General features: G+C 33.8%; 1 protein-coding gene across 1 annotated transcript in view; it reads right to left on the reverse strand.

Moving 5' to 3' along the window:
• Positions 1-17,838, reverse strand: part of LOC140761705 (DEAD-box ATP-dependent RNA helicase 28) — a 31,226-nt gene extending 13,388 nt beyond the window's left edge. Inside the window, exons 1-7 of the mRNA XM_073099138.1 lie at positions 17,478-17,838; positions 14,208-14,378; positions 8,871-8,939; positions 8,676-8,782; positions 7,224-7,302; positions 6,475-6,648; positions 2,618-2,766 (exon numbers count right to left, since the gene is read on the reverse strand). Of these exons, the coding sequence (XP_072955239.1) occupies positions 2,618-2,766; positions 6,475-6,648; positions 7,224-7,302; positions 8,676-8,782; positions 8,871-8,939; positions 14,208-14,378; positions 17,478-17,771 (1,043 nt within the window). The 5' untranslated portion in view covers positions 17,772-17,838. The remainder of the gene's footprint in view (positions 1-2,617; positions 2,767-6,474; positions 6,649-7,223; positions 7,303-8,675; positions 8,783-8,870; positions 8,940-14,207; positions 14,379-17,477) is intronic.
• Between the last annotated feature and the right edge of the window lie 3,804 nt (positions 17,839-21,642).

Below are 21,642 nucleotides of genomic sequence, written 5' to 3' on the forward strand. Positions count from 1 at the left end.
AATAGGAATAGCAAAACCTAATTTGTTATTCCTAATATGATGATTGTATTCTAGTAATAGTTATTCCTATATTTACCTGTATTTTAGAATAATGGTAAAATAATTATTTTTGATGTGATATAAAGTAAATAAAATAATGGGAAAAATTACTATAATACCCTTCGATTTGATTTAAAATAAATTGATAGGATAGATGGAGAGAAGCTTATAATATTATAAGTATGCAATGGATACATGAAATATTGCATTATCATGCTTTATGCACCTACCAGTGCGTATTACTATAATGAAAGCGTACATATGCATTATATGCTGGTACGTATATAATGCATTATCTTTTGGCAAGCAATATTAATTATTGTCATGCTTTACTTATCTACCTGCGTTTATTACTATGTTAGGAGCATACATATGCATTATGTGTTAGTATGTATGTAATACATTACTTTTTGGCAAGCAATATCAATCATTATCATGCTTTACTTATCTACCAGCACCAATTACTATGGTGGGAGCATACTTATACATAATGTACTGATACGTAGGTAACGCATTACATTTTGGCAAGCAATATCAATCATTACTATACTTTACCTATCTACTAGCGCTCATTACTATAGTGGGAGCGTATATAAGTATTGTGTGCTAATACGTATATGATGCATTAAAATATTAGTTTATTTATATCAGTCTTTTGTTACATTTAATCCTACATATTTTCTAGTCAAAAATAATATTTTATATTTTAAACATTATTATATTTAATAGTAAAAAATATTAAAATTTTATTTTACATGGAACATATATTTTTTAATAATCTTTGCAAAATGAGATTATTAACAATATTAAAATTTTTACACTTTCATATGTTTTATATTATATTATTTTTTTCCAAATTTTCTATTTTATTATTTTTTAAAAATATTTAATTAGATTAATACATAGTTTAAATAGTAAATATATTATTTTATCTATGAGTTAATACTTAATTCGATAAAAATATTAGTTTATTAATATTATATTTTTGATGTTATTTGTACATATAAAAATTATTTTAATAATAAGATCATTTATAAAATAAAAAAATTATGATAAGAGAGAGAATAGAGAGTGATAAATTATAATAGTATATTGATAAGATGTTTAAAAAAGAGAAGAGAAGATAAATGAATTATGATAAGATGTTTGAAAGAGATAAAAGATAAATGATAAATTATAAATTATAATAAGATTTTTAAGAGAGATTATAGTTAAATCAAGGGTAAATTAGTAATTGGGTTAGGGTGTGGTATAAGATATAATTTTGATAAATAGTATTTATATTCTGGAATATGGCTATTATGATGTTTAGTTGTTATTCTGTAATAAGAGATTATATTCTGGAATAAAAAAGTTTATTATTCCAGAAGTGAACTTAAAGTTTGGCATCTCATTATTGTTCACTTTGAGACTTCTGAAAAGGCTAACACAACATGATTTAATGTGATTCCATAATCTTTCTAGGATTTATCCTCTATTACAAGACCAACGTACCTCGTAGTTGCAGTGTTATATCTAAGAAAACTTGACGGCTTCTATTAGTACTGACATGCAATGTAATGCATGAAAAATATAAACCTTTCACTCTCTGTAGTCTTCTAAACATGATCAACATATTTAAACTTAAAAGTTCTAAACGTCCTATGGAAGTTGAATGGATGTTGACCCAATGTGGTATGTAGATCAAGGATTATGAGGTAGAAGAATATATTACAGTCGGAAGGAAAGAAGAAAAAGAATGAACAATGTAATAACCAATTTATCTGTTAGTTTGCCAAAAATTGGATACCCATAAGAGAGAATAATTAGATATTTAGGTTATTACATTTAGACATGAATATTGCAATATGTAGTTAGAGTTCATTAGTCATAACCATCTTCAAATTATAAAGGTAGTTGTTGACGAAAAAAGGAATCAGCAAAAAGGATAGAGGAAGTAGAATGGCAAAGTAAGTAGATCTATTGCAAAATGAAGTAAGTATTTGACAAGAAATACTACACCATATAAAACACTGCCTTGAGAGGTTTAGCAACCAAAATTCTGGAGTATACAAGAATACATGCATAAAATCAGCAGTAGCAAGTAAATTTTTCAGAAAGAATGATCAAAACTAGACCAATAGAATCATACAATAAAACTTGCGAGTCACAGAAGAATAAGAGGTTTCCATTCAACAACTCATAAGCATATCCATAGAATGTTGTGAACATAAAAGAAGCCTACCAAGAACTATTACCTAAAGCAACTCCATAACTACAATCCAATCATCTAGATAAAATAAACATGTCATTAGAATGATGCAGGGGTGTGTAATTCAAAGTTAACAGACATTTCCATATCTCAACAGGAAAAGACGTGAATTGCTTCATAATTTATTCAAATAATGAATGAAGATAGCAATCTTTTCCCAAAAAAAAAAAATCCAACCATTTGCAAGGAACTATGTAAAGAACAGCAATCATTTCAGCCAGCCAAAAGACAAAAACATAAATATTTTGCCAATGCATGACTAAGGTAGACTACTTATATGAAATTCAGATCAGAAAAATAAACTGGTTAAAGAAGAAATGGGCATACTCTTCAGTCAACGTAGATGGTCGTTTCAGAGAGGGATCAGCCTCCAGCCGAACAGGCTTATTTAATGAAAGTTTGACCAACTTATCAACTTCTTCAGTCATAGTAGCAGAAAACAGCATGGTCTGTCGCCTTTTAGGACACATGCGAATCTACATTGGAAGAAGAAAGGTATTACTAACTAGAGAAAAGAATAGCTTTTATACATTCATACAAACATCACATATATCTATATGTATATATATTCTTCTTTAGGTGTTACTATCAGAAGATAGAGTGGGACAGGGCGGGAAAACCTTATCAATCAAAAGAAAGTTCAATTAGAATGTTCAAGAAGCAAACCTATACACATGTTGGCTTTTCTAACTACACCACTGTCAATGATTTTATATTGTTACGTACGATAATACAAAACACCTCCCTCCTGTTGACTCCTCATCTAGCCACTTTTTTCCATTATCACTATCATAAACCTAGAAATGCCATGACACTAGTATAGAAAGGGAAAGTCATAGTAGCAATTTGAAGCATAAAGAGTGTCATCAGCTGGCAAAGTAAGAGATGAGGATACTACCAGACTGTGTAACCTACTTATACAAGACAAAAGAAGCTTAGAATCTGATTATATGAAATCTTTGTCAAACTTCATTAGATCCTCTAAAGGGTAATATCCAAAAGCAACTTTCCAAGTAAACTTAAAATTTCAATGACTGGAATAACAAATAAAGTTGGATGAATTTACATGATGTATGGCATCTGATAAGATATCAATTATTAATATCCCATCATGTCATTAACTATATTACTCAACCACTAACTAGTATAGAAGGGAAAGTTATAGTAGCAATTTGAAGGATAAAGAGTGTCATCAGCTGGCAAAGTAAGAGATGAGGATACTACCAGACTGCGTAACCTACTTATACAAGACAAAAGAAGCTTAGAATCTGATTATATGAAATCTTTGTCAAACTTCATTAGATCCTCTAAAGGGTAATATCCAAAAGCAACTTTCCAAGTAAACTTAAAATTTCAATGACTGGAATAACAAATAAAGTTGGATGAATTTACATGATGTATGGCATCTGATAAGATATCAATTATTAATATCCCATCATGTCATTAACTATATTACTCAACCACTAAGACTCCAACTTTAACCCATTAAAATATATCCCATGGACACTCCCAAATAGTATAGCATTAGTCATCATTAGAGCACGATCTCAGGATAAAATCTCCATATGCACAAAAAAATGTGTATTCTTGATTTCACATAGCACGGACTGGTGTTATAATAAACTAGGAATGCTTCTCAATGCACAAAATCCAGATAAGTTCCATGAAGTTTGTTGCCTATAATCTGGTATTTTTCATAATTCATACCCAAGCACAACCATGGACTCAAGGTCCTGCTGCTTGTACTCTAGTATACCTTTTCCTTTTTTTCTCAACTCCCATCTTTCTACCCCATGAAAGGGATATAAAAACCTCTTTTCCTTGACAAACTTGAGCCATCTTTCAGCCAACAAGATCTTCATTTCTAGACTCTCCACAGTTTGTATTTCTCAATTTTCCAAAGGTCTCCTTTTGCAGGAAGAGAAAACTAATCTGAGCTATCCCTTTTGCTCTAAGACTCAAGAACTCAGGACAAAGAGAACACAGAAGAGATTTTACGTGAAAAATATGGTTTTGACTAGTCCATATTCGATATATACAAAAATCTATTTACAAGTCTAGTTACTACTTTATAGGATATTAGTACGAGACTTGCCAATTCAACCAAATTGGACTCAACCTTTAAATCAGATGATTCGTTAAAAAATTTCCACCATTCTTATGAATTGTCTTTCACAAGTTGTCATCCAAAATTTTTCAAATGTCATCGTAGTTATTGTTAACTCATCAACTACTTTTAAAGTTTAAGTTGCTAGAATATAACATTTTTTATATTTTATATTCTAACATTCCCTCTATCTTTCAGGCTTGAGACATTTTAAGGGGTCCAAAGAAGTGGACTTGAATTATATAGGTGGAGATTTAAATATTTTAAATCAATGTTAAAAGCTCTTGCAGTATTCGAACGGTCATGTGACCATATCACCCCTATGTGGTCTAGCAATTGAGTTTAAATAAATTATATATAATATACCCTACCTAGTTTATTGAATATCTTAGCATAACAAGTTAACAAATAGGTAAAAGTTGAAAAGCAATATATGGAGAATTATTTTCATAATATTCTAAACCATAAAAATGCTACTTTCTCGTCATATAGTTACTCAATAAATATTTTCGAGTATGATAAGTTATGCCCATAATTAATCAATAAACAATTATTATCAAGTGCTATGAATATCTCACTATTATGAGAGCGCTTTTATAAGCATATGAGGAGTGCATATGTATATGCAGTCAATATGAGGGTGCTTATGCACAAAAGGTCCCATATGCGGTCAATATGCAGGTGCATATGCAAATGCAATCCACATATGCGGTCGGACCACATATTAGGACCACATAATGCATATTTAGGGCAGTTGACCAACCGCCATTGCATATGCGAACGCATATGCGGTCTATATGGCCACTTTTCAACAGTGTTCTAAATGATAAATGGACCTGGTGGAATTTGAATTCAAGATCTCTATCTTTATACCCATGTCAACACACCAGCTAGTTTCAAATAGGTCATTGCTAATGTTCATAGATGTATCACAAATGATCAAACTATCTGGTTTTTTCGAAGTTTATAATGTTAAATAGGTGTTTGATCTTATAGAGACGAATCAAGATACTTGGATTCTGAGGTACACAAGTATTTTCACCCTCTCCTAAGTTTTATCTATCGTATGATTAAACTTACCAAATAGCTCTTTTTTGGATCATTAAAGAGTTCTTAGGCTATCATATGCTGGACAAGAGGCCAGCCATCCTTGATTCAAGAGATGCTTAGGCCCATACTTGGCTCGCAAAACAAGGTTCACCCCTTCCCCCAAAAATAGGTAATAGATGGACCAAATCCACAAAGCATTTATGCTAAATACTTCACAAATCCTGCATCAATTGATATCCATCCAAACACACTCTCACCATGGCCTCTTGGTCATTTGGTAGGCCCCCCCAACTGCTGTACTAGTGGTTGGGGCCTAACAGACTGACATTTTTAAAAGAGTAATAATTAACTAAAAAAATGACATGATATTTGAATGAATGTAGTGCCAGTTCTGATATTTGAAACATTGTCAGTGGCAATTACATTAGAAAAATCCGTTGAATTAATAATTTTGTAATGACTGAAGTTATACTTAGAAAACCCTTTTGAAATAATTTAAGGTCATGACTGAAGTTATTATAGTGGTGGAGCACAATGGAATATTACTTGTCAGATGAACAAACAAAATCTATCATAGTCCAACAATTTCCAAAAAACATGACATATCAAGTGTGCACTATATGCAGATTTCTCTAAAGGCATCTCATCATTATACATGAGTCTCAAAGTGCACTATCAAACTCACAAATATCAAGAATCGTGAAACCACTTTTAATTGTTGATACTAGAAGAGAATGAAAGAAAAGGTTCCTACATCCCTATCATGTTCTACTGTTCTCTACTATAAGTTGGTTTTTACTGAACAAAAATGGAGATTAGGGTTGAGCAAATTAACATAATCTTTACAAGTAACACTGATAATAACAATCTGTGCAGGAAAGCAAAGATTATATAGGTAGTCCTTAGAAAAGATATAAGAAAGGATAAGAAAAACTGACATAAGAAATGAGTCATGGTTCAGCAAGATACAGAAGTAGCAGTTTGGTGTCAGCATATGCAAAATTAGCAGAAAAGGTAACAAAATTACCAGTTCATGGATTTCAGCGCTGAAACCTAATTCCAGAAGGCGATCCGCCTCATCAAAGATCAAGATAGCAAGATCTTCAAGACCAACTGAAAGTGTATTCCTTATATGATCTATTATTCTCCCTGGAGTGGCTACAACAATATCAGGCATTGATCTTAGTGCTGTCTCTTGCATCTGAAAAAGAAGTATGTCATTGCAACCACTAACAATGGGGAAACAACAAGAGTATTGTTCATATTTACTGAAATATAAACATACATTCATCGGCAAGGCTGAAACTGCAACAAGTGATTAGATAACATCAAGAAAATGTTGACAAATTGTTACAATAATAATGTCCACATTATAAGGTCCACTTAACCAGATAATCTTCAAGAAAAAGCATTCAAAAAGACAAATTGGACTAATATTAGCTAAAGAAGAAAAGAAACAGCATTTAATTTTCTTATGTGAGGACCACATAAACACAAAAAAGACCTATAAATATGACGGTTAAAAGATAAAATCAAGAATACAGATCATTTAATGCTTGATGATTGCAATTACAATTTTTTATTTTTTAATAGAGAAAACAATAGTTTGTTGTCCAAACATGCTGAGTACTCAAGACTAGAGTGCACATTTCAGTGAACTGTAGAAAATCCAGAAAAGAAAAAGAGAAAAGTTGCGATAACTCAAAAGTAATCTTTTCAATCCGTACTTTTTCAAAAGAATATCAGGAAGGAAATTACAAGCAAGCTGTAACAAACCTTTGTTGGAAGCCCGCCAACTATAAGGCAACATCTGATATCAGTGAATTGAGCAAGTTTTTCGATCATACTGTGGACCCTGCATTATACATCCAAAAGATGCTGAACTTGATTAGATTGGATCTGTAACAGGTAGAAAAGACAGAAAGCATGGAAAGAACATATCATAATAAAGCACAGGCAGCTTGAGTTGGTACACCAACTATCACATATAGGTTGTAGCACAAAAGTTAATACTAATATGAGTTACTATTTATGCATCCAGATTCAAATGGAAATTAACACATACTGACATTTCAAGCATGTCATAAGGGAATTGATCTAATATTCTAGCACTTCCATGCTAACTGAGAACCCAACAAAAACAAGTATTCAGAAGATACCTTTGCCTCACAGTCCTTACTCCTTAAAACAACTGATAACTTTTCAAGGAAAGATATATGATCCTAATCAGCGAAAGACCGGCAGAAAAAACACATAACTGTCTTTTGGTCTTTTATAGTGGAAAATTTCCATGCTATTAGAAAGAAGTTCCCTTATTTAAGATAAGCAAGAGTTAGCCAGGTGTCGATGGAGTCATCTGAGCCAGAAAACTTTATTTTTGTTCTTGAATAATGATATGTGAAAGAAGAAATGCACAGCAATAAACCTCTGCAGATGGCAACTTCTTGAAGCATGGTGTTCCCCAACTGTTCTCTTCAAAGGAAAATGCAGCAACTGAATATCCTCATATCACAAGGATACAAAAATAGACAATATAAGGAGATCATATAGGGAAATAATCCATAAAAGCATAGCATGAAGTTTCAGTTTGTTTTCGGCTTGCTTTAAAAAATGAAACATTTCAATCAGTTTCGGTTTAAGTTTCGTTATATTGGGTTCGGATTATATCTATATTCATCACATAAAATCTAAGCAATGAGGTTGATATTGAGTTAGATTCAAATCAAATACAGCTTAGAATTTAAACCATACATTTAAAAGATTGTTATTCGCATTGTTTTGGTAGGATGCTAGTTCCCAGGGACAATTTTGGATAGGATAGGGCTGAATTGAAAACTGTTTCGGCAAAATACCTCAGTTTAAGATGAAAATTCAAACCATGCATAAAAGATTCAAGTGGTGCGGAAAATTGGAACCCTCTTGCTTAAAACTTTTCTAGGCTTCATTAATAGTGCTACTATGAAAATTAAACTGCTCAAGTAGCAAACAGGAAAACCTACAACTGAGATTGCAAATACCAGTAATGCACAGAGCATATAATAATTACTGCAAAGGTATACAATACAAACAAAGCTAAAAAATAAAGAATTTGTATTGAACTCCTCACTGAAATACACTAAATAGTTTATATTAAGCACAAATAAGAACTATATAGAGGTCCTGTCTCAGTATAATGCCTAGAAGTGCAAGAATGTTCAGAAAAAGAAGTATTACACCGGTAGAACTTACTGTGCAGCCAACTCCCTAGTTGGAGTAAGAATGAGCACCCTGATTGCAGGGACTCGCTTGGGACGGAAAAGTAGTCGCTCTAGCACAGGTAAAGTGAAGGCAGCTGTCTAAAATTAAAGGAAGCGAGATAAAGTTTAAATACAAGGTAGTCATATAAACAATCAAGTGAAAAGAAATGATATGCATAATAGTTACCTTTCCAGAACCGGTTATGGCACTACCACATATGTCCCGTCCTGTTAGGGCTAATGGTATGCATGCAGCCTATATAAGCAGAGAACAAGCAAATGATCAATAGGTGATCTGTTAGAAAAATAGATAATACAGATAAATATAGAGAGATCGTACAACCAACAAACAGGTTGGCAAAAGGTTTTTTGAATGACTTAGTGTAATATGTATTTATCATATCCTTAACTTCGATTTTAAACAATAGAGAAATTTTCATTTAACACCATATCTTTTAACCTATTTGGGGTTTACACCTTCATCTTTTATATGCCAATCGAGCCCTACGTTTTATCAAATATGTGCAGAAAACATCATAGATTAGGTTAGCACTAACACATATGGTCAAACGGCATAAAAAGATAATATTTCATAACTATAAATATTTTTTTCCCAAAATAACTAAAATGTCCTTTTTCTTCTTTTTTTAGGGCACAAGATTGTTTCTTCTTCCTCAGGCAAGAGACTCCAAAGCAAAAAGAGAGAAACTTAGACTATAATGCCCTTACTTCCTCCTTTTTTCTTTTAGGGTGCAGGATTGCTTCTGTAAGGTTAGATATAGCTTGGATAAAGTTTAGTATAGCTTAGGTAAGATTGGGTATAATTTGGGTGAAGGTATTTTCATAATCTTTTTCGTATACTTAGCTTAACTTAGGGATTTCGCTAAATTTAGTTCACAAATCTAATAATAAGGTGTGTTCTTGTCATATTTGATAAAACGTAGGGATCGATTTACAAATATTGAAAATAAGAGGGTGCAAACTATAAATAGGTTAAAAGACAGGGTATTAAACCTAAGCAATAAATATCTTCATAACAAAGTAGTGGGTGCAAGTGACAACAAAATAAGGTACAAAGATCAAAGTTTGGTCAATCCCTAGTTTGATCGACCCAAATGAATCGAGATCGACTATAAATCAATTTAGTCGATCTCAATCCATGGCTGATGCCCGATCCGTATTAGGTTAGGATTGGCCATCTCAACGATCTCGCCCGATATAAGTAAATATAATTATATGGGTCTGATCCAAGAAGAATCCAACCTGTTTTCAACCCAAGGGCATCAAATAACTAAAGTCCTCGAGCCTTTCTTCCTCTCTCTCTCTCATCCCATCTACTCCGACAGCCACTTGAGGCATATACTACAACCTCGACGTTCAACGACATCCTCCAACTAAATTTAGGAAAGCTCAATCTCCGACAACCTCAGGTAAGGTTTTTTTCTTTATTTTTGGTTTTTTCCCATTTCTCTCTCTCCCTCCCTCTCTTCCTCTCTCTTCCTCCCTCTCTCTCTCCATCTCTATTATTGCAGCAAAAAGATTGTTGCATAACATAGATAGAGAGATAGAAAGGCTAGAGAGAGTGTGGAGAGAGAGGGATTGTTAGAGAGATAGAGGGAGGGAGAGAGGGAGAGGAGGATTGTTCAAGAGAGGAGGAAGAGAGATGAAGTAGAGGGCCTAGCCCTCTCTATTCTACAGCAGTAACAAGAAAGAGGAAGCAAGAAAGGGATAAGCTAGAGAGAGAGAGAGATAGAGAGATGGAGGAACAGTAAGAGGAAGAGTCCGGGGAGTGAAGAACAAAGAGGGAAATAAAAAGGAGAGAAGAACGAAAAAAAACCAAAAAAAAATTTTAAAAAAAATGTCTGGTGTTAATAACAGAAAGAGAGCCAGCTCGGTATTCATCAAAATTTTGAATAAGTTAATTTTTTTTTTAGTTTAGGGCTTCATACGTGGGCAATTATTATTTTCTTACCTTTTTATAATTTTTCCTAAATATTTTGAAGTTTTTCTATATTTTTTAATATTTTTTAGAATTATACGTAATTAAGAAATAATCTGATCTAATACGGCTAATACATATCGGGTTTTTTTTTGGACTACCAATCCCAATCCCGAGTTTTAGAACCTTACTTGGATAAGAATTTCAACATAAAGAAAAATATGACGGAGGCTCAAACAAATGATGTACTTGAAGCAAAGTTTTATTTCACTCTTAGGACAAAGATAAGAATAGTCTGAGTACATCTTATAACTTGTAATTAGCAATCCATAAACTGATTACATCCCATGGTAGGCTTCCTGAGGATTCATAAAATGACTTGTATAATAAAGATTTAAAAAAAAACTTAGAGCAACTTTAATACTCTACATGTTCAAAAGGAACCATGAGGATGCTTAGGAATATAAGAGATTGCACAAGTAAAAAGCTAGACTAGAGAGTTCAACAATATATTGAAAGACGACCGCAGGTGACAGCTAGACACTCCACTAACAAGCGCCTAGATTATATATTAATATCAATGATGATTGCGCCACAAGCACGGATTGTGCCGACCATTGGCTGGCACAGCATGTGTAGTGGCATTTGGCACAGCACATGTAGTGGCATTTGCCAACCGTGCCGCAAAGTTTGGAGAGAAAAAAATAAAGGAGACTGGGCTCGTCGGTACCACTAACCTTCACTCACCGTCGCCACCGCCGACCTTGCGCTTGCCCGCTCGAAGCTCTCGGCCACTCGTCGCTCGCTGCTATCCGCAACTTTAACTTTTAGTCAACCCGACTAGATCCGACCGATCTCTCACCCTTTCTTCCTCTTCAAGTTAGGGCACCCGACACGAGCAGCAAGAGCAGGCGAGCAATGAGCAGCCGAGAGCGACAAGAGTGACAAACGACCGAGAGCGGTAAGAGCAACGAGCAACAAGAGCGACCAAGCAAGCAAGCGACTGAGAACGGTAAGAAGGTAAGCGGTCGAGAAACACGAGTAGGTGAGCGAAGAGTGGCGAGTGCGGTGAGCGAGCGAGCAAGCAGTCAAGAGCGGAGAGCAGCATGTGTGGCAAGTGGGCGAACGACATGCACCCCTCATCTAACATGCCGACTGACACGGCTATCCATGATTAATATAGCATATATAGATATTTTAATAGTAATTTACAACCATAACAACGAAAAATCACAAATTAACTATATGTATATAAATATGTATGTATACATATATATTTTTTTAATTAAAGTATATATATATGTACATATATCTATATATACATATATATAGAGTTTTTGACCAAACTAGCTCTATTCCAAACTTTATTTACCAATATAGACTGCCCTTCAAATTTATTACCAAAAGGAGTCTATTTATTATAGCCCTATAAAAATAGATTCATAAACATTTTACCTCTAGGGTAAAAATGCTACTAAGATGAGCATTTTTATATAAAAGTAAAATTTTAAGTTGCGAAAACACTAACTTAAATAGATTCTTACAAATAAAACGCTGAATATTTCATTATTTTAGCGTCAAATAAACACATAGAATTGATCAACGGTTTGTGTAAAAATGTAAAACGCTTATGAGTTCAGCATTTTAGTTAAGGCTACAGTACAATAGACTCATTTTGGTAATAGGTTTGAGGAGCAATCTATTTTGGTTAAAAAAAAATTTAAAACAGGGTTAGTTTGGTCAATCACTCCATATACACACACACACACACACACACACACACACACACACATATATATATAGAGCATGACAACTTATCCCATCATTTCTCCTCTCTATAATGGTATATTGGGAACCCACAATGCTTTAAAAAAAAAGTAGCGGGTTCTCGAAATAGAGAGAGAAAAAAAGAAATGGGTTCCTAAGGCAAGATGAGACTATAATCTACATTGGGAACTCACAATGCTTTAAAAAGAAAAATTGTGGATTCCCAAAGTAGAGGGAAAAAGAGGAATGGTTTCCCACGACCAAAGGAGAGAAAAGAAGAAAAAAAATAAGAGAAGCAAAAGTGGAGAAGAAGAAGAAGAAGAAGAAGAAGAAATAGTACGTATATGGTGTATCAGTAGCCTATCAACATATACAGTATAGGACTATTTTTAAATTATGCTAAAACTATAAAAAAGATGTAAAATGCAAGAAATTTTCTAAAAATTTAAGAAGATAAAAATTATTCACATATGAAGCTTAAAAAATAAATAAAAATAAAAAAATCACACAAAATCATAATAAATTTTAAGGACACGATTAATTTGTATAACTATTTTTAAAGGCAGCCATGGCAGGCTGCCAAATGATAAGGTGGCCTACTAAATGCAAACGACAGCTTCTACTTCTCTTCTTTTTCTCTTTTTCCCTCTTTCTACTTTGGGAACCCATTTCTCCTTTCTCTCTCTGGTATGGGAACTCACTGCTTCTCTTTTCAACACATTGTGAGTTCCCAATGTATAGATGAGTCTCTTTCTGTCTTGAAAACCCATATCTCATGTTCCCTCTCTGCTTCGGGAACCCACTTATCTTTTCAAAGCATCATGGGTTCCCAAAATGGTGGGATAAATTGTCATGCTTTATATATATATATATAGTTAGTTAGTTAGTTAGTTAGTTAGTTTGTGATTATTTGTTGTTCTGATTATAAATTACTTTTTAAAAATATATACAAGCTACATAAATATATATTATGTATCATTTATTAAAAAAAATTATTTGTTGTATATTAAAATTGCTAGACCATCTTAGCACCTACCTTCCGTGCCTACCCGCAACCGCCTTTCAATACGCTGATTTTTATGATCATAAATTATTGCTTTAGAAGTGAGATGAAAAGAGAAAGTGACTCTCTCTCTCTCTCTCTCTCTCTCTCTCTCTCTCTTCACGGTTGATTCGCTGTAGTAAGAAAATAAAAATTTAACAGTGGAAGAGAAAGAGAGTAAAGAATAATGGAAAAAATAAATAATAATAAAAACACGCTCAAGTTCACCAAAATGCAAAGTAGCTGGAGAAGCCCGCCAAGTCAACCACTAGATAATCTTAGTGAAGTATAAGGGTGTGAGAAGACTGTGTGAGAGATAGATAGCAAAAGTTAAAAAAATTGAAAAGAATGCAACTAGGGATATCAATTACTGATGTCTTTATTAAAGATCCAATCTGAATCTTTAATAAAACTCGTTTCCACTAGTTTTGGTTGATACCGACTAATACGGCTAATAATTGTCAACCCTAATCCAACCAATACAATCAAAACTAGCCAATACCAATCACTAGATTAGTTTTGGGTCGAGATCGACCAACAATAATCCATGAAGTTAATTCGCATAAGTAAACATGTATAGCAAAATTTAATTCAAAGAAATAAACATTTATTTTAGATAAAATAAACTTTCAATAATATGATTGCAAAAGATTAAATTTAAATTAACCATTTAGCTGAAGAGGATTTTGCATATCTAAAGAAGAGAGAAAAGAAATGCAATTTAATTTACCCACAATTAATTAATATAGGCCAAAAAGGATAAAGGGCTGAATGACCTGAATAGGGGTGGGCTTGTGGTACCCAAGTGCATCACATGCCCTAAGTAATGGACGAGATAAATTCAGCTCAAAAAATGAATCTGCATGAAATGATGCTCCTTCCGCTGATGAAAAGAAAGCTCCTCCACCACTACTTTTGCCATCAGTACATTTAGAATTATTACTTTCCTGGCAATGATAGATGGTATAAGATAGAAGTAAGACAAAACAGCAAATAGATAATATAGGGAAGAAATAAATATAATCAGAACTTTTTATATAAACTTTCTTAAAATTTCAAAGAAGAAATCTTCTAGGAATAAGCACCAACTATATAATAAAGACATTATCTAAACTCAGTTGCTAATTTCAGGACTATGCATAGTTCAGCAGGACACATGCCATGGTATCGAGTGCGATGCCAACCAAGTCCATGCACCCCATCCCTTACGCACTTGGTTCTAAGTACTTGATCCTAATGGTCACCCCCATCTAATGCCACATCACCTAAATCTGAAAAACTCAAATGGTAATATCATCCATATATTCATGTTTTTCTTTTCTAGGTAAGAACCTAACCAAATTGTGAACCATCATCTAATAAAACAACTAATATGCTAACATAGGCACCTACCAAATTCAGAAAGCAATCTTGTTTAATCTTTTTGCATCAGGTTTCATTATATATAAAGATATAATACTGAGAACTAAAATAGAAGCTGCTGTCAGTTTCTAAGCTCTTTGTAAAATGCAATCACTTAGTTTGCATATTTCATATTTTTATCTAGCATCCACAAACCAGATTCACCTAAGTTGTACCTAGGAACTCATTTATAAGGTCTAACAATACCATGGTCCCAACACCGACAGTGATATAAGATGTAAGATTGAGATTTTAGCAAGTATTCACTTCATGCATCATTCCGTTTCCTTTGAATAACAATATCCAATAATAATAACCAAATCACAATGGAACAGCCTTGTCAACCATACTACTTTCCTATTAGACCTCATAATAATTGTGATCCTTGTAATTTCATCACCTGCCAGTCTGTCCAGTTATCTTATTAGAGCTTCCAAATAATCCCATGTTAGTCAATATCAGAAATATCAAGGTATGACGGGTCCATCTTTTTCTTTAGCTCTCCTCATAACTGATTTATTATTGCCACAATATACAGCTGTGGATAATAATCCAACCAAGAAGATCTGAAGTTTCTCAGCTATCACATTGTTTATTAGCAGCATGTTAAAAATACAATAATTAAATAAATAAGAAAAAAAAAGTTAAAAGGAGCCCAATTCAACAATTGAGCACTATCCGAAAAGAGAAAACTAGGAGATGCATAGGCGTTGGATGAAATGCAAAAAACTCACTAAGTTACATGCATCAGCAAACCTAACAACAATTCACATTTCAGTTCACCTATTCCTTTCCTTGTTCAATCAATCATGGGTTAAGTTGGCCAGATTTATCAAGGTAAGGTTCTACTCCATGTATTTCCACAATATTCTTTATGAAGAAGATAGAGTGACTGATTGACTTAATAATTCTTCTTCCAATACTTCTTTCCTCATTCGTCTCTTCACATTTATTCTTATCTTATTCACCATTTTTTTGTCTTGTCATGGTAACTGATTGCCATTTGAAATATACAAGTGATACCCTTTTACTGTTAGCTCAGTTCTTGTGCAAATTGACCACACCTGCTGACCAATTGAAAGCTTCAGATAATAATAAAGAAATGATCTTGAAGTAGTGATGTGGCAACACCAAAGGTAATCTTCATAGGAGTAGGACATATAGTTTCAAGACTTCCATTAATGCAAGTCATTAGTTGAGAATTTAAGACAAAGAAAATTTAACAATTATGAGGAATCGTTTGATGAAAACCAGGAAATCTACAGATAAATGTTGACGTAGAAAAAGTCTTGCTAAAAATGGAGATGAAGGCCATTGTAAGGAAGGACTAAGAAGTTTGACTTAGGAAGAATTACTTCCTTATGCAAATAAAAAAGACTAACCTTACTGAAGAATCAGAAAATAGAGAACAAATAAAGCTAAGTTGCACTTGCAAAGGATGTCAGGCTTTTCATCTACAACTAGAACTATAAGTCATCCTAACTATCAACTAATTGGATCCTTTCAGAGTAGCTAACATTTATATGAAGTTAATTCTTCTATTTGCATGTTTGTCTAGAACTCTAATCACTCAAAGCCATTTCGAGAAATAAGTTTGGCTGGTGAACAAGTTCGATGTGGTAGTATAGAGTTATAAGTACGAGGATCCGAAGCATTAAAGAGAGTTTATTCATATTGATGTTCAATGGACAAAATGACATTTTATAAGATAAACTTCTAGCCAAGGTAAGAATGCCAGACTTCCCCTGTTGGTTAATTTTAGTATAATTTCAGTTAAATTTTGTAAATTCAAACAAATTAATTGAATTACGATAAAAAAGGGTTGCCTTGCCTTGTTGTAAATTCTTGTCGCCACTTGTTGTGTGGTGTTGAAGCGTGCTGACCCATGCTGAGGGGAGTATCAGTGCATGCCAAGCAATATGGGTGTGGTATTGCCGACACATATTGAGTGTCAAGCAATACGGGTGCATGCCAATTGTTGAATGTATATATCTAACTAATGCTATATGTTTTATAACTTGGTCTAAAAAATAAAAGATCCTAGTGTAGATTTTAAAATATTATAACCCAAAATCTGTATAAAAGCATATTTAGAGGCATGCCATTCGTTTACCAGTGTACTAGTGGCATATTAATCAATAGCTCAGTAGTCACGTTTTCTAAATGAAACACAAGTTTAGTGTGTCCTTCTTAGAGACCGTTTAAGAAGAAAAGGGAGATAACTCATGGGCCTCACATCATCTAGTGCTCTCCGGGTTCCTCAGCTTGCTTATCAATTGGTCAGTATTCTTTAGGGAATTATGCGAATATCAATTTATGAGCTACCGAATTTCTTAAAAGCCCAACTACTCCCTCTATTATTTAGTTACGGATCAAACATATTAAAACATGATCGAACCGAAAAAGGAAAATGTATACAGATAGTCATCATTTTTTTTATCTTTGAAGGCTCTTCCTTCCTCTGAGCAAAGTCTAGGAGCATGTGTACTTCTGCATAAGAAGCTATATAATGTGCTGAGCAATTAAGAAGAAATTCCAGTTTAAGTATGAGGGAAGAGATCTTGAATACCCTGGTTTTTTCCTGGTGCAAGTATGTTACTTACTTTCACTGTCACAAACCCATAGAACACCATTAGATAGCTTACCGGACGGATTGAGATGGAATTGCTTTCTTTTGCGGTGGGTAAAACTTCGTCGTCGTCCTCCTCCTCTTCCTCATCGTATTCGTCGTCGTCGGGATTAGGAAGAGAGATAGGACACTCCTCTAGAACTCTGGAGATCTTGGCGTCGACGGAGGTGGTCTTCCTCCGCGCATGCTCGTCGTTAACGGACTCCGAGTAGGAAGAGAACTCCCAGGGGGACTGTGTTTCCCTCTTTGCTATCGCCGCCGTGGCCTCTTCATCGGAGCTCGCCCCTTCGAATCGGAAGTCAGGGTCCATTGTGGAGGGAGGGAGGGAGAGAGAGTAGGAAAACGAAGAGGGTTTTGTTTAGGGTTTTAAAGGGTCGAAATTGATCACTAGGTCTGGTCCGTTGGCAGGGACATGGCAATGGTTCTACATAAATTAAGGGGTATATCAGACAATTTACATGCGTAACTCGATTAACCAGTAAGTAAACTAAATCATTATTTTCTTTTCCTTAATAACAGTAGAATGTGGAAAAATTTATACATAATTTTGAATATTTGAAATTCAACTCGATATTTTAAATTAAATTATTTTTATTGGAAAATTTAAGTTTAAATTGAAGTTTATTAATTATATAACATTCTAATAGTGTTTTGACTAACTTATTTTTAAAAAAAAATAGTACCGTAACTAACTTCGATCATTTTGTATATGATTTGTATATAACATCCGGATCTAATAATAAAGTAATTTCTATAAATATTTAATAAGATTATAAGTTTATACTGCGCATACAAACTAACGACTTCAGACATAATATCACAACATCGCGAATATATCAAGCGATCAATCATCCACTAAGTGCATCCTAATCTTCACACACTTCAATATTCTCACGCTTTTATCAATTATTCTATTAATCAGATTTCATAATTTTTTTCTAAATAGCAAATTATATGTATTTATCTACTAGTATAATATATCATGCAACTCAGGAATTTAGGTGGTAAGAAAGTCAAAAAAATATGATGCAATACAGCCTTCTCATGTATCTATTATATGCATATTCATGCTATAGATCAACTCAATATAAAGTACAAATAATCTATTTATCTCCGAACATCTTTGTATATCATTAGTATATTTGTATCCAAAATCAGTCTAATCAAATTAATGATGAACATACTCAATAATAATTATCTTTATATAGGATTATATAATCATGCTTGAAATCAAAATATATGTGTACATAATATATAATATAACATAATTTGATAAAAACGTCTAGAGGATATGATGATTCATCCGTATAAAATATGATAATTTATTAGATTTTATTAATTAATTGGGTTACATTATATATATATATATATATATATATTATAACATCCGCCACTAAACACGTGCCCCTCACATTGGTAGAACCCACATGATTACCACGTGAACTACTGGTCAATGTCTCAATACAATATATAAGTAAAAAGCCAGCATTTCCACAAATAATACAGACAAGAAGCCCATAACACCAAGGTCATAATAAGCCCAAGATACATATTCATAACTAAAAATATGATAAAGCCCACATAGGAGCTACAAACCATTTAGCTTAATTTACATGAATAAACAAAGAATAAAAATAAGAATTAGAAAGAGAAGACTCAAGCCAGTCTTCGCCAGGTCCGCCACGAACTCCGACTCATCCACTAATATGAAAATATTTCCACCAGAAGGTGGTGGGCATAAATATGATAAAGCCAACATAAGAGCTACAAACCATTTAGCTTAATTTACATGAATAAATAAAGAATAATAATAAGAATTAGAAAGAGAAGACTCAAGTCAGTCTTTGCCAGGCCTGCCACGAACTCCGGCTCATCCACTAATATGAAAATATTTCCACTAGAAGGTGGTGAGCATAATACATATTCAAAACCAAAAATGTGATAAAACCCACGTAGGAGCTACAGACCATTTAGCTTAATTTACATAAATAAATAAAGAATAATAATAAGAATTAGAAAGAGAAGACTCAAGCCAGTCTTCGCCAGGTCCGCCACAAACTTCGGCTCATCTACTAATATGAAAATATTTCCACCATAAGGTGGTGAGCATAAAGCCCAGCAAGTTTCTATTTCTATAGTCTAAAAGTAATGCGATGAATGATGTACTAATAAGTAAATATGAATATGTGTATTATAATTAAATCAATGCATCAACAATCAATAACCTATAGTGTAATCAATCCGGACTATCAAGTCCTCAAACTTAAGCTTACATTAAGCTCCGCCCATAGGTCATGTGTATGCATCATCTCAGACTATTAAGTCTGCCACATAGGCTCATGTAGAGCTACGCTTGAAAGCCACATCAATCCTCACACCCGACTACACACATACCCTAAGGGAGAGTAGGCCATAGTAGTAGAATCATCAGCCCATCACCCAGCGAACAGCATGACTAACTGTCCACCACCGCAGACTACGAGCCTCAGTTGTATGCTCATCAGAAAGGTCAGTATTGCATATCGATATTATTATCCGAGTTCTCAGCTCCACATCATCGCACCACCGTGCGAAAATTATGTCCTCACCCTACATCATCGGGTACCGCTAGGTCTATGTCATCCACTTTCTCTCTCTCTCTATCTTAAATATCCTAAAGGGTATGACTCTTATCAATCGACACTAAATCACCCATCGCCCAACGAAATGGCTGCCTAATTGTTTGGGATCAACAGATTAAGACCTTAGGCGTGGACCATAATAAATATAAGTATAAGAATATTCCCCGCTCTTAACCTTGGCTGGGGAGGTGTCTAGTATTGTCGAGCCATAGCAGTCACCTGTTTTTTATCGTGCACATGTGCAAGTGGCATAATACTATCCAACACAGTAAGCAAAATGTAACACCCATCATTATCATGTTTTACACGTTAGACACTCATGCCCAATAAATATGCGAAAATATCATAATATGTGAAATTTTATCGAACCGCAAAATATAATTACCATGCATGACGTACAATAATAACGATAAGAAAAACATATATACATGTATAATATAGATGTGATGATTTCATAAAGTACGATATTTCATTCTCTACACTACTCTAAATTATAGAAGTTTTATTTGCCTAAATCGCTTTTCTGATACTAGTTGCAACTACGCTATGAGATCATCCTCATAAGGTACGAAGTCCACTTCGATAAGAAAAGTAAATAAAAAGCATGAGCACAATATTCCCATCACTAATTAGTTAAATAATCTTATGGACGTTCGCTGCCGACTTGGGTAGGTTCATATTATAATTTCTACCTTTATTAATCAGGTAGAGCTGGTACAGCTGTACCAAGACCTGACGTGTTATTAAGTGTAATAAAAATATTCTCCTCAAATTATCTCTCAAATTACTATTATTAAACTTATGAAAGATCGCATAGATAATATTTAATTAATAAGCTTCGTCAAATAATGTAACTTGCTTGATATCATTTTCCCACATTTATCTGTATTAACTCTCCGATGGGAGCAATTAATATAGATACACCTGAACTATTGACTCCTTTAATAAGATTGAATAAGCCCAAATTATAATTAGCAAAAGTTAATATCCACTTAGAGCTAATTTCTTATATGTGTTATTTGTAACGTCTAGCTCATTAAAATTATTTTTATAGAACAATTAATTAGCGAAACACTACCATCAACTAAAAGCATTGATTAATTAAGGCTCATGGTCTAATTCAATAATATTGATTTACATCTATGATATGTCTAGCAAACAACCCTATAAAATAATTAAATACAAATTCCGTTGACATCAATAATTAGACCAAGGATTTGAGATTATATTAAAATAGATGAAAAGCAATTGACTTATTTAGATCAGGCCTAAAGAAAGGAGCCGAGCTCCAACCAACCCAAAAACCACCAACTTAACCCACTAAGATATGGACCCGAAGCTCACACTATCCACTAAAGCCACATGGGCCAAGTTATACTCACAATTTAGGGATAGGCTGCCTGCAGCCCCAAACCCACCACACACTTGGGCTAGGCTACAAGCAGCCCAACCTACCCCAAGCTCGAGCTGATTCGCGCATAGCCCAACACATGGGCTGGGTCATGCATAGCCCAAACCCGCACACGGGCTGGGTCACACCCAAACCAAGCCTGACACACG

Source organism: Typha angustifolia, chromosome 6 (assembly GCF_048772165.1).
Source record: "Typha angustifolia cultivar Huaian chromosome 6, ASM4877216v1, whole genome shotgun sequence".
Classification (NCBI taxonomy): Eukaryota; Viridiplantae; Streptophyta; class Magnoliopsida; order Poales; family Typhaceae; genus Typha; species Typha angustifolia.